This window comes from Tribolium madens, unplaced genomic scaffold (genome assembly GCF_015345945.1).
Source record: "Tribolium madens isolate multiple individuals breed KSU strain unplaced genomic scaffold, Tmad_KSU_1.1 Scaffold_1;HRSCAF=32;Tcas5.2_LG8, whole genome shotgun sequence".
In the NCBI taxonomy this organism is placed as follows: Eukaryota; Metazoa; Arthropoda; class Insecta; order Coleoptera; family Tenebrionidae; genus Tribolium; species Tribolium madens.
In genome coordinates this window covers 17,646-29,949 of record NW_025400984.1, presented here as the reverse complement: position 1 = coordinate 29,949, position 12,304 = coordinate 17,646, and the positions used below count along the sequence as shown (strand labels likewise).

The 12,304-nt window shown below is 29.9% G+C and overlaps 2 protein-coding genes across 6 annotated transcripts in view; one reads left to right on the top strand and one right to left on the bottom strand.

The window, feature by feature from the left end:
* LOC123004156 overlaps positions 1-5,936 on the bottom strand; it is a 39,934-nt gene extending 33,998 nt beyond the window's left edge. For all 3 annotated transcript variants that reach the window (XR_006412672.1, XR_006412673.1, XM_044397274.1), the window contains exons 1-2: positions 5,779-5,936; positions 1,455-1,762 (exon numbers count right to left, since the gene is read on the bottom strand). The gene's annotated coding sequence lies outside the window, so the exon portion shown is untranslated. The remainder of the gene's footprint in view (positions 1-1,454; positions 1,763-5,778) is intronic.
* Positions 5,937-9,812: 3,876 nt separating this feature from the next.
* On the top strand, positions 9,813-11,081 carry LOC123004157. 3 transcript variants are annotated; one of them, XM_044397278.1, is made up of 3 exons: positions 9,813-9,889; positions 10,301-10,618; positions 10,668-11,081. In XM_044397278.1, exons 2-3 carry the CDS (start codon positions 10,310-10,312, stop codon positions 10,860-10,862), a joined length of 504 nt encoding a protein of 167 aa, XP_044253213.1. In that variant the 5' UTR covers positions 9,813-9,889; positions 10,301-10,309; the 3' UTR covers positions 10,863-11,081. The 3 variants fall into 3 exon arrangements, with proteins under 3 accessions (XP_044253213.1, XP_044253212.1, XP_044253214.1); XM_044397277.1 differs by having other exon boundaries at positions 9,845-9,995; XM_044397279.1 differs by lacking the exon at positions 9,813-9,889 and adding an exon at positions 10,197-10,250.
* The last annotated feature ends 1,223 nt before the right edge of the window (positions 11,082-12,304 follow it).

Below are 12,304 nucleotides of genomic sequence, written 5' to 3'. Positions count from 1 at the left end.
TTTTTCTAGAGAATTTTGCGACGGTTGGCGACATTTATGTGTGGAATAATTTTAGGCGGTTGTAAAAAATAAAAATTATTCTTATTTTCACATTTGAAAATGAATTGTGAAGAAAGTCCGTCACTAAAATTAAATTACCGCGAATGGCTTATTCTAACACCGAAATAGAAAATAAGTCTATTCGAGCACCCCAATGACGTCACTTTAAATTAAAATATCTTTATTCAAAATCACTAATTTAATATGCCGATTACCCTTTAAAGGTTGGGAAACACGTCATTATATCTTATGAGGAGTAGTAACATTACTTCTCTTGGGCGGTAATAAACAGGATTGCCAACCTTAAGATTACACAACTACCGGGAATTTTTTCTTTGAAATTGTCAAATTACGCATAATATTTTGCTAAATTAGTATTCAATTGTTTCTGTAGGAGTTTTTCTTACTTCTGGGGGAGCGCACTACTCCATTTCAACAATTTTATTCACAATCAGATTGGGAATCAAAGATTGGGAAACAGGTCATTATATCTCATGAAGCGTAATAATATTACTCCTCTTACGCATAATATTTTGCTAAATTAATATTCAATAGCTTCTGTATCGTTTCTCTCACTTCTAGGGGTTCTGTTCCATTTCAACAATTTTAATATCAGATTCATATATTATTTCAATATTTGTTTTGACAATTTTAAAATGTCAAAAATCAAACGGAATTTAGATGGCCTACCACGTTTGAATCTTAACTTTGTTAGAATTTTATTTCATTCAAATTTTTGACTAAAAATAATGTGATTGTGAATAAAATAGCATACAAACCACCTCAGTGGTAATGGCATACCTCTTATGCTTTATACAAAAGCACTCTGGATAATGCCATATTTACCACCTCGTTTGTAATGTACTATTATAACGGTCTATTTTAATGGTATAATAGGTTATGCGTTTTTTAATTGAAATTGAATAATATATCGATTTAAGCAATAAAAAAATTGGTATTAAGAAGCCAAAAAACCGAAAAAGACAGAAAATGTGACCTGCAACTATTGTAACCGGAAATTGAGTAGATGTATCCAGTGTTCGTGATTACTGGTTTAAAAGGTATGTTTTCACAAGTAACTACTACAAATTTTATAATGTTTGGTCAAATGATTGACTACATTCCGAAGGTTGTAAAATTCTTATCAGTAGAGATAGGGCACGAGTTATTATTTAAATTAACATCATTTTAAAGGTCATTTTTGAGGTTCAAATAATGCTTCATATTTTTGAATAACCCTACATGATAATTGTTGTTATTTGACAGAGTATCACATTTTAAAACATTATTGTATTTAGTCAAGTTAACAATTACCTATCACTGAATAAAATGCGAATAAATAACAATTTGTAATGTAAAAAGAAAAAAAGAAATTGAAATTAAATAATAAATTAAAAGTGATAAGAACAACTTACCCTAATTTCTTTCTTTTCTGAATGTAGGAGCAAAAAGAAGAACTAATTTACATCACTTTAAGATCCTTCACTTGTGAAACTATTTCGTCTTTGGTCAATCCAGTTTACCGAAATGTGCTATCAATTTGGCCCAACATTTATAACACGATTTATTTATTTTGAATTAATTTTAATTTTAATTGGTGCTGGTACATTAAACAGTTAATCAGACAAACACAAAACTTATAAGATAATCTGATAAACTTTTTATGCAGCAAGTTTTGTGTGTTTGGTTTCTGTCTTCACCATCATCGATAGGTGTAGCTTTCCTGCAAAAAAAAATGAATTTTAGTAAATTGTCTTTGTAGGTATAAAATGTTTTACAAATTAAAATGTTTAGGAATTCCCAACTTGGTATTCAGGTAGTAGGAATATCTTTTGCAAACTATAACATAATTTATTATAGTTAGTATGAATAAGTACCATTAGAAAGTTTATTGTAAGTAAAGAAAAAATTTTTATTCTTCGACACTGTCAAAATTTACAGTTTTTCTCCCGTGTAAGGAAGTTTTGACAACTGTTTGGCATTTCTCAATACGAAACGTGAAATTATTTTTAACAGATTTAAAGCAAGTTTAAGCCTTATTGAGATTAATTCGAAGAATAAAATGTTGTATTCAACTCGTTTGAGTGTAAATCGGACGCTTTATTCCACCTCGTGGATGAGAAACCACTCGTTACACTCGTGGTTTAATAACCCACTCGGTGAGATAATATTGTTCCTACAACCATAAATAATTTTTTTCTTACGAACATATTTTTTTTTCATAACGATTTATTTTTTATAATGGATACAAAAATACGTTGAATAACGATTTATTTTTTATAATGGATAAAAAAAAATACGTTAAATGTAAAAATACAAAACATTCGAGTGTGAATTGTGAAAACAAATTGCACTGGTTTTCGACCTCGTACGATATTGCCAATTTTCGCGCATATGTAATTGTGCGTTATGATCTAGTTTCGTATATGGTCGTAGGAAAAGTGTCTAACGCACTCGGGCTTCAGCATTTATTAGAATTTATTAGGAATGCAGTGGCTGGGTTTTCAAAATCGCTTGATTTATTCTTTGGAAGTGCAAGGAAAGCATTTTGAACACTTGCTTTAATTATTAAATATTTTTCATGTTTTGATGGGTTCTAATTTTTTTTAAATTAATATTTAATTACATTTACTTTGTTATTTTTAAAAGTTTGTCTTTTATTTAACGATATTAAAGCCTTTGTAATATTGGTTGCCTATGCCTATACTAACTAAATCCTAACAGACTTAGTTACATTGAAGTTGACCCGTTTTTTTTAAAAGTATACATAGGGCTATGTATACTAATGAAAAAATGTCCCTGTATAAGCTACGTATATACATAGGCAGGCACTTAATACAATTAAAAATGTCTATTTGTGTCTCTTATATGCATGTCGTAGGCTAATTACAAATTCAGTCGTTTTATAAAACCCCTAGTCACTTTGTAAACGACTGGGCAAATTGTAAATGAATGAATAAATGCAGAGTTTTTACAATGCGACGGAAAATTTTAGGCATATTTTATAATGTCGAGTAAGTATTAGTCTAATTATAAAATACCTATGATTAATTTATAATACGATTGAAACGAATCTGCGTTATTTCGGCCTTTTATAATACGCCTATTGGCAAGTCAGTATTACTGAAATTGTTGGTTCGAACATTCAATTTATGTTATAAAGATTTTCACAGAAAAGTTTTAGCCAAGTTTTCTAAATTTGGGGAATAAGGATTTAAAACATGTTGTTGCAAACCAAGCAAGTTGCAGTGCTGTAGAAAGAAATTATATACAGGGTGAATATAAAGTATGGAATCAAGCGGTTTTATTTTTAATCATTTGCCTCCAGAAAATAATAATTAATATAAATTGAAGTAATATAAAAAAATGTGATCGTATTTTCACAACGAAATTTTGTTTTGTTTTTGAGTTATGCGATTTTTTTTTGTCAAAATTGCAATTTATGTGAAAAATTTTTTTTGAAAAAATTAAATATAAAGCAGATAGTTGTAATCCTTAGAGTATAGCTTTTATGAGAAAAATAATTTTATAGTGGGTTGCCATTTAAAAAAATATTTTTTTTTGTAGAACTCATAAACAAAAGGAAATATCGAAAAATGTTATTCTTGTTAAATCATCACATTTTTATAGTACTTTATCACTCATCAATTAGTTTTTTCAAAAAATAAATAGTTTAAGCAAAAAACGTTTGGTTCCATACTTTTTATTCACCTGGTACATTAAATTAGTTATTTCCTTATTCCTTAACTTTAAACGTTTTATTTGTTGCTTACTTGTAAACATCAATTTATCAAGTCACTATATTCATCTTGAAAATGTCTTAAAACTGGCTAACCAGTAAAGTGACATATTTTATTGGTTAGCCAGTTATACGTGTAAAGGTCATACGATTTTTTCAACTATCAGAATTATTTTTTCCAAACGTTAGAATTTCTAGAATTTTTAATGTTGATAATGGTGACATCACCCTTCCATCGCCAGTAAAAACCCTTTTACCATTCTCGTAACGTTAAATACTATAACATTTAACCTTGTTTTTTTTTCCAATATTTCTTCTTATAATTTTTAACAGGCTTCGTAATTACAATAGGAACTGGTATTTTATATTAAATTTGACTAGAACTAGAGCCCCCAGTCTCCGACAATTGAAGGGTAGTTCCGGTCGGGTAAATCCATACCCTTCTTACTGAGTTAGAATAATGAAGTTTTAATTACAGATTTGCTCGTTTTAGGTAAAGCAAAAAATGTTTCTCCTTTGCAGTTTTGGCCTAAAATCAAAGATAATTTTTTTTTCCTCTTGTAAACTCAAATTGTAACTCTGTTTAATGTTATTTGTGGCTTTAATTGGCAAAAATATTTTGTATCTTAACTAAATAATTATAAAAACCATATACAAGATCATCAGTAGGCATTAAATAGACATAAAAAAATGTCAAATGTTTTACTTGAATTTTTTCTCTGGAGTGAGAGTTCTGAAACAGCCTGTATAACTCGAGGGTGGCGCAACAAATTTATATTTTTTCTTATAGAACATCCGGTATATTATACCCTTATTTGAAAGAGCTTTTAATTCTAAGAAAATCAATATGAGGTTTTATGGATCTATCAAGGACCGTTTATCATTTATGGGCAATTTTATAAAAAAAAGTGCCATTTTTGGAAAAACGCAGAGGCTTTAACTTGATTTTTTCAAATGGAACACCTTGTATCTTATTACTTTATCGTGTAGAGCTTTGAAAAAGCTTTCTAAAAAATATAGATATAGATTTTTATTGTTCAAATAATAACTATTAAACATTAAGCTTTAACGAGATTTTACGAGAAACCGATTTATAATTTTGACTTAATAATTATAGCGTTTTCGAAAAAACTGATACATAAACAAAATGTTGCATTTGACGAATTCTGCACGTGGTTAAAATTATTGCACTTATTTCAGAATCACGTTATTTTTAAAATACACTTATCTTGGCATTTTGTCTGATTTGATATTATTTTGACATATGTAGTTTTTTATAATAATTTTGAATTTAGTAAAATTGTGTTGGTAGGTATAGTATATTATATCACAAGTTAGAGAAGAGATTTTTTGTAGCCGAGCTGTTTAGTTCCCGAGATGCGTAGCATCGAGGGAAATTATAAATGCTGTTTTATATAACATTTTTTTCACTACACATTTATTACCCAGAAATACAACGTTGAAAAATATAACCCTACTTAATGGACATGTTGACTCAGACGTAACATGTAATTCACAACTACAATTTGTGTTAATTCATTATTACCTACAGTAATTATCACTTATCTGAGTAATTAATTTAATTTGGAAGTATTTTTACTTATTTAAATTCCATCACAGTTTTGACCCATTAATTGGTTTAGATAATCTAATACCACTTTAAGCAAATTGAGATTTATACCAGGAAGTTGTACACCACTATTAAATTATGTTACCACAAAATTAAATATGACTTAAATTTTACAGCTGTCGCACTAAGGTCACAACAAGTAATCAAAATTAAAACTTCAATTCGAAAAAGTGAAATACTAAAATCCAATCAGACAATACACAAGACAAACCTATTGCGTTGTATTGAATTGATTTAGAATGAATATAAACTTCATTTTAGAATTCAGACTGTTATAATTTGCAATATAACCAACCACATTAAATAAACAAAACAACATAGTGTAGCACAGTATTTCAATAATATTAATGTAGAGTAAGTTTGTGTTTACCAATAGTTTTTTTGAGGACCTTGAATGGTAAGTATTTCACATCTAATTCTAATATTGCCTCAATTGCAACTGGTGTGACGCTCACTATAATGCACTACTTATATAAACCAAAGAACACGCGAATTGAGCTCTACAACTAATCAGCAACACCAACTACGTATAACTGGCAAGTGTGGGGCGGCTCCTCCGGTATTGATCAGCCAACATGAAGCTCCCCATACCCCCCAGAGATCAAGCATCCTGGAATCCTGGCAGGGCATTGCACTTAGGGAAGAAGAATAATGCCGGTTTTATAATGCAAGAAATCGACACAGGTATATTTTTAAAGAATATTGAATATTAAAAAAATGGCTTAATATAGGGTGTTCCGTTTTTATTGTTACAAATTTGAACAGGTAAAAGAATATTCAATTTTAAGACAAAAGTTTCCTATAACCATGTATCAAAAAATGTTTTGTAAACGAGCTACACCCTCTGACAGGCGTACGTTTTTAATGGGGTTGTATCGAAAAAACGTAAAAGAAGTCTTTTTGTGAAAAACTATGGAATTTAAAATTTTGTTGCTGAAAATGGCAAGAAACTTCAGCACAAATAGTAATAGTTATAGTTCTTTTAATCCTAAAAAAGGCAAAACTAATTTCGTTTTCGATCCCTAATTTGGGTATTTTAGCAAAATTTTGTGAAAAAATCAGTTTTGGCTCTAAAACGTTTTTATTCGCTTGAAAATAAATGGAATTAATACAATTAATTAATTTTTGGGCATTTTGGGCATCAAAAACAATTGAGATTTTTACTCAAGAATAAGCAAAAAACACCATTTTGTACCTAATTAGAAGATTTCTCGACTTGCTTGAGCAAAATGTCGCAAAGGAAAAGTGCATTTTTTTAACTGAAAGTCAAAAAGATAGTAGATTATGTTATTAGAAGTAAAAGTGATTGTCCAAAATAGTCCAAAATGTCGAATGCTGATAATCTACCTTGTACCTCTCCAGAAAATGCTGAAAATTCACACAAAATATGTGTTGGTACACAATCGATTTAAAAATTTTAGAAAAGTTTGAAAGAATTGCAAGGAGCCTATATTTAATATTATATGTTGCTGTTATCTTATCTTACTTCGAATTTTCCGCTAGGACGCGAGTTCTGAAACACCATGTAGATTTTATATGTACTTGCGAAGTTTTAAAATGGTTTTGAATATTTGATAAGCTTGGGAACTCATCAGCCAATTGTCATCTATTTTTTATTTAATTTTTAAATATTCGTTAAGCTTATTATACAGGGTGTTCCATTTTTATTGTAACAAATTTAAACAGGTGATAGAATATTGAATTTTAAGATAAAAGTCTTCTATGAACATGTATTGAAAAATACTATGTAAGGGAGCTACACTCTCTGAAAGGGGTGCATGATTTAATGGATTTTGTCCAATATTTCAGAAACCATTTTATTAGATAAAATTACAAAATTTGGTACAGTTGATTACCTTTATGTCGAAATTTTTAATCAGGGGCGTCCTAAATGGGGGGGTTTGGGATAAAAAATAATATAACTATTTTGGCTGAAGTTTCTGGTTACTTTCAAAAACACAAATTCTAAATTTTATAGTTTTTTACAAAAAAGAGCTCTCTTGCGTTTTTTCGGTACAACTAACCCTTGTTGAGTAAAATCTTTTTAATATTCATGTTACACTTGTTTTGTTGTGTTTTTTACCGAAAAAACAATGGTCAAACTTGGTCGGAAATTAAACTATTTTTGCTTTTTTGAACGTTTTAGCATGTTTTTAAGGTAAATACTCAAATTTTGAATAAGACTTCATCGAGACAAGATAAAAAATCAGATATTAAATCGAAAATTATGTTATTTTTTACTTTCTCAAGTGTTTAAAAAGTTCTTCAGCCTGAAATGAAATTATTTTGCAAAATTTTGTCCAAACCAGTCGAAAAGTCGATAAAAATTGTGCTATCTTTGCTTTTTTAAGCTAATAAACTGTGTCTTTTTCATTAAACCACACCAAAACTTAACCAAATTAAATCGGAAATGATAATATTTTTGACATTTTCGAGAGTAAAAGAAGGTTTTTCAGCTAAAGACTTTTTTTCGCAAAATTTTGCTAAAATAGGCCACAAAATCACTAAACTAGATTCAAATTACCCTTCTATTTTAGTTTGTTTTACTGGATTTATTTTGGTGACCTAATTACTTACTTTTTCTTGAAAAAAAATTGAGGGATGCCTTTCTTTGCAAAAGAACTCGTTATGCTCATGAATCAATCTGTTTTCACTCGCTAGAAAACTATCACTTTTCTTTACTTGTTAAATGATGCGTGTTAGCGCAGTTTTGATTAAATAATATAACACGTGTATTTTACGAACTATTTATTTGGAACTACAACTATTTTGATTTAATGTTTGTATGTATTGTTGCTTTCGGTCGCAAGACTAGTACTGTGTTCTTGGTCGCTGGTCTCATCCGGGGTTGGTATTGGAGGGTGGTGGGGTGCTGGTGTTGTATGTATACTTGTATACTTCTGACCACAGATTGGCAAAATTTTGCGGAATGGAAACGGATGGCCTGCGGGCACATCCTCTATCCCTTACCTGATTCATGGTTTTGATATCCAAAGTCACCATTTCACAAAATAATTAATTTATTGTTTTATTTACTAATAAATTTATTAATTAATGTAGAAGTTAAGGGTTGTTTACTATTTATCAACAGTAAAGGATTTTATGTGATTTTGGTGAAATTTTTCACAGAAATCGAGTTCAGCCGTGTCCGCAGTGTTTTATCCGTGTTTTAATTCAGAAGTAACGTAATCCAAATTACATTGTTATTTACATTACATTATTGTCAAATGTGAAATTAATTACAAATTAAAGGTGCGGTTATTATCATATCATATAAGATATCGTAAATTTCAAACTTACCTTGGACCACTGAATGGCAAATTTTTTTCTGAATGGAAACGGATGGCAGGCACATTATCAACGTTTTTTTAAGAAAAATTTGACCAAATTCATATGAAATAGTACAACCTACTATAACTACCTCAATCGGAATGAATTGTCTGCTACTAAAATAAAGACTTTTGTTTTCACAAAAATTGCAGTCATTAATGAAAACGATAATATTCATTGTAATAAAAAAAATAGTTTGCTGGACCTGTAGAAATGAGGTTGCCGCCCCTTATCGAACAACTACAATAAAAATTAAATTTTTATATATACATTTTTTGTATTTATTATAAAAGACACTTTTAATAGTTCAGATTGCCGCCACAAAATTTTGCCGCCCGGGTCTCGTGCACCAGTGGGTTCCACGGAACACGGGCCCGGGCTTCAAAAAGGCCCTTTACGTTGTTAAATTATAAATTACAAATTTAAGAAAAATCAAAATTATTTTTGTTATATTAGCTGTTAAAATTAGGTTCTGATGACTAAAAAATTGTTATGTATATGTATCAACAGTAATTTTATTTGTCACAACAGACATTAAATTAAGCAAAAAGTCAAAATACATTCGAACCATGAGAAAACAGATCTGATTCCCATTTATGGTGAATTTCGGAAATATGCTTCTGCCGTTGAGTCTTTGTAAAGACAATGTTTCCTAAATAGAAAAGTTTCAAAAAGGCTTGAATCACTAAAGTGTTTTCCAACGATGGAAAGACAAATAACCTTAAAAATTGTGTTTCCTGTCTTGTCAATTTCTTTGCGTCACGTGATAACTAGGTTTTATTAATTTTAAAATTCATAATCAAAATCCATGAAGGCTATGCAAATGTATTGCTGGCTGCAGTTCAAATTTGGCCAGACTCATTATCACTCGTGAAATACCCTGTATTTCCACATTATTTCCATGTGTTCTAAAGTAGATATGCAACTAACATTTCGCGCATCTAGCGAGACTACGTGAGTTTAAATTATGAAAATTTTCCACTCCTAGGAATCAGCTACTCACTTTTGTCCTAACAATAAAAGAAAAATGTGTATGTACTAAAAAAACAGGTGATTCCCATATCAAAATGCAAATTGTAGATGCAGATAAATGCGCATCACGTGCGCATGCTTTCTTACTGTGGTCTGTTGTGACTGTGAAGTAGCTTGAGGTTAGGGCAAAAAGTTGTATTGTTTAAACTGTGGTTTCAGTTATAACAATAATTTTTAGTTTACTTTAATGTTAACTTTTTCATAATTCATTTGTTTTAACTACAAGTAAATCGTTTTGTTTACTGTGTTACAGTTGGAGACAAAATACTTTGGTCGTCACATTTCTGACACTTTAATGTAATTCAAGCTTTAACGTTAAAATGAATGACAATTTCAAATTAATTACAGCTGTTGGATTTTCCTATCAAAAATATGTACATACAATTTGTCAACTATGATTGACAGTAGCTAAGAATAGGGTTATCGGTCCTAAAGCATGCTTTACAATTTAATGTCACTCAAGTGACATTGACGATCAAAGTAATTTGTCTCCGACTGTACTTGGAGTTTATTGAAATTTTGTATTTTAGTTTTCTAAAATGTGGGTGCCAGAGACATGGGAAACTGAGGAAGACATCCAAAACGATATTGTTTTGATGGCAGAATACTGTGTGCCTGTAAAAAATAAGAAAACTTTGCCTGCTAGAAAAATTCCAGATACGATTTTGCAATACAAGAAACAGATGGAAGAAAATAAACGAAAACCTTTGAATAGTGATATTGACGACACTGTTTCTTATGTTGTAAGCGGCAGAGGAAGAGGAATTAAAGATAGAGTTATTCGCCCAGGTGAAATCGTTGATAGCCATCCCTTAGATGAAGCTGAACTAAAAAAACAAATTAGACAGGTAAAAGTTGTTTATACTGTTTAAAACAGAATTTAAGATTCCATTTTAGGTATGTGGATTTGGCTATTCAAATGAATTGATTGAAAAGTCTATTAAAGCCAAAGTTTATGATCCCAAAAACGAGGGTGAAAGTGATTCTAATTTTAAGTTAGTTCCTTCATTATCTTCCAGTGGCCGATCTTCAAATGAAAATACTCCAATAAAAAAAACCAAACCTGCTAAAAGTAATTTTTCAGAACAATGAATGTGCTTTATTATATTATTCTGTTTTGTTTTTCGAATTATAGGGTACCTAGGTCTAGGTTAATAATTGTGCACTTACTGGGTTAAGATTTATCTATACTACTTTTCAAAACATTGTAATAAAAGCACTATGTAATTTATTTGGAACATGTCGGTGGCTAAGCGCACCTTTAGTTTATGTTCAATATTTACGATTTCGAGTAATACATTTCGAAACTTGTGTAGCTGTTTTATTAATGTGTGCATTCCAATAATATTGAAGACTTTTTGAGTGCATTGTACATATATTTTAGTAATTTACTAAACATTAATGATCATTTAATTAAACAATTTCATGTTAAGCTCATTTATGTCGTAAATGGACATACTATAATTGTGCCCTTACTCATTAATACTGTTTTTATTTAACTTTTCTCCTTGGCCATTAATTTGCCAGTAACATCCACTTTAAAACGGAACTTTTTATTGAAATTTATTTGACCTTAAAAAATTCAGTTATAATCTCAGGTACGTAGCTAGAAACAATTTTTAGGTAGGGCCTAAAATTTTTAGTGGGGCTAGAACAGTTCTCTAGTTTTGTATAGTACACGTTTGTTTTTTTTTTTACTATAACTAATGTAAAACTGAAGGGTTCCAAATTTTAATATAAAAAACAAAAGAAGCACATTTAATCACATTTAATAGTTATGTAAAACTAATGCTATAGACGCCACTTCAGACATGAGTTTTATTAGACACGAGCGAAGCGCCGCGGAGCGAGTGTGTAATAAAACGAATGTCTAGAGAAGTTTATACTCGTATTACATACTATACTTTTTCTACGACCACAAAAAAAATACTTACATTTGGAATTTGTGACAACTGACAGAAAGTTAACTTCACCCCGTGACTAACATGACAGTTGCTATTAGCAGCGTAACTAAATACTCATATTAGTCATGGCTTGTTAAGATGTACAGGCTGTACAATTAAAACAAATTCAAATAAACGTGTATATTTAGATACCTACTTAATTTTTATTTATACTTATAAATTATGGGATTTCATTAATTTTAAATATTCGTCTAAACTATCAAATGAACTGCAATAATTAGTAAACTTGGCAACGCTAAAAACGCAAACGGCTTTTAGTTATCTTGTTCTTTTTTTGTCTTTACACAACTACAGAAAATACATTTTTGATTTCCGCGTTACTATGTGCTAAACTCATAAACAAATGCTCTAACTTGGCGAAGTTACAATATTCATATTAAAATTTTTTGTAATTTTTGAAACTGTGCCAGAAGTGTGAAAAAAATTGAGATTTTTACTGAAAATGTAAAAAATCCCTAGATAATTAAGAAAAATTGAAAAAAATCCCTTTTTCCCTTTTTGTTAGAAAAATCCCTAGAACTAGGAAAAAATTCCCTAATCTGGCATCACTGCGGCAATCCCGATCCTACT

Bases quoted from the DNA above. Each gene is read 5' to 3' on its own strand.
- LOC123004157 (XM_044397278.1), top strand. From the start codon at position 10,310: ATGTGGGTGCCAGAGACATGGGAAACTGAGGAAGACATCCAAAACGAT. The intron at 10,619-10,667 runs GTAAAAGTTGTT...ATTCCATTTTAG, and splicing joins TAAAAAAACAAATTAGACAG to GTATGTGGATTTGGCTATTC.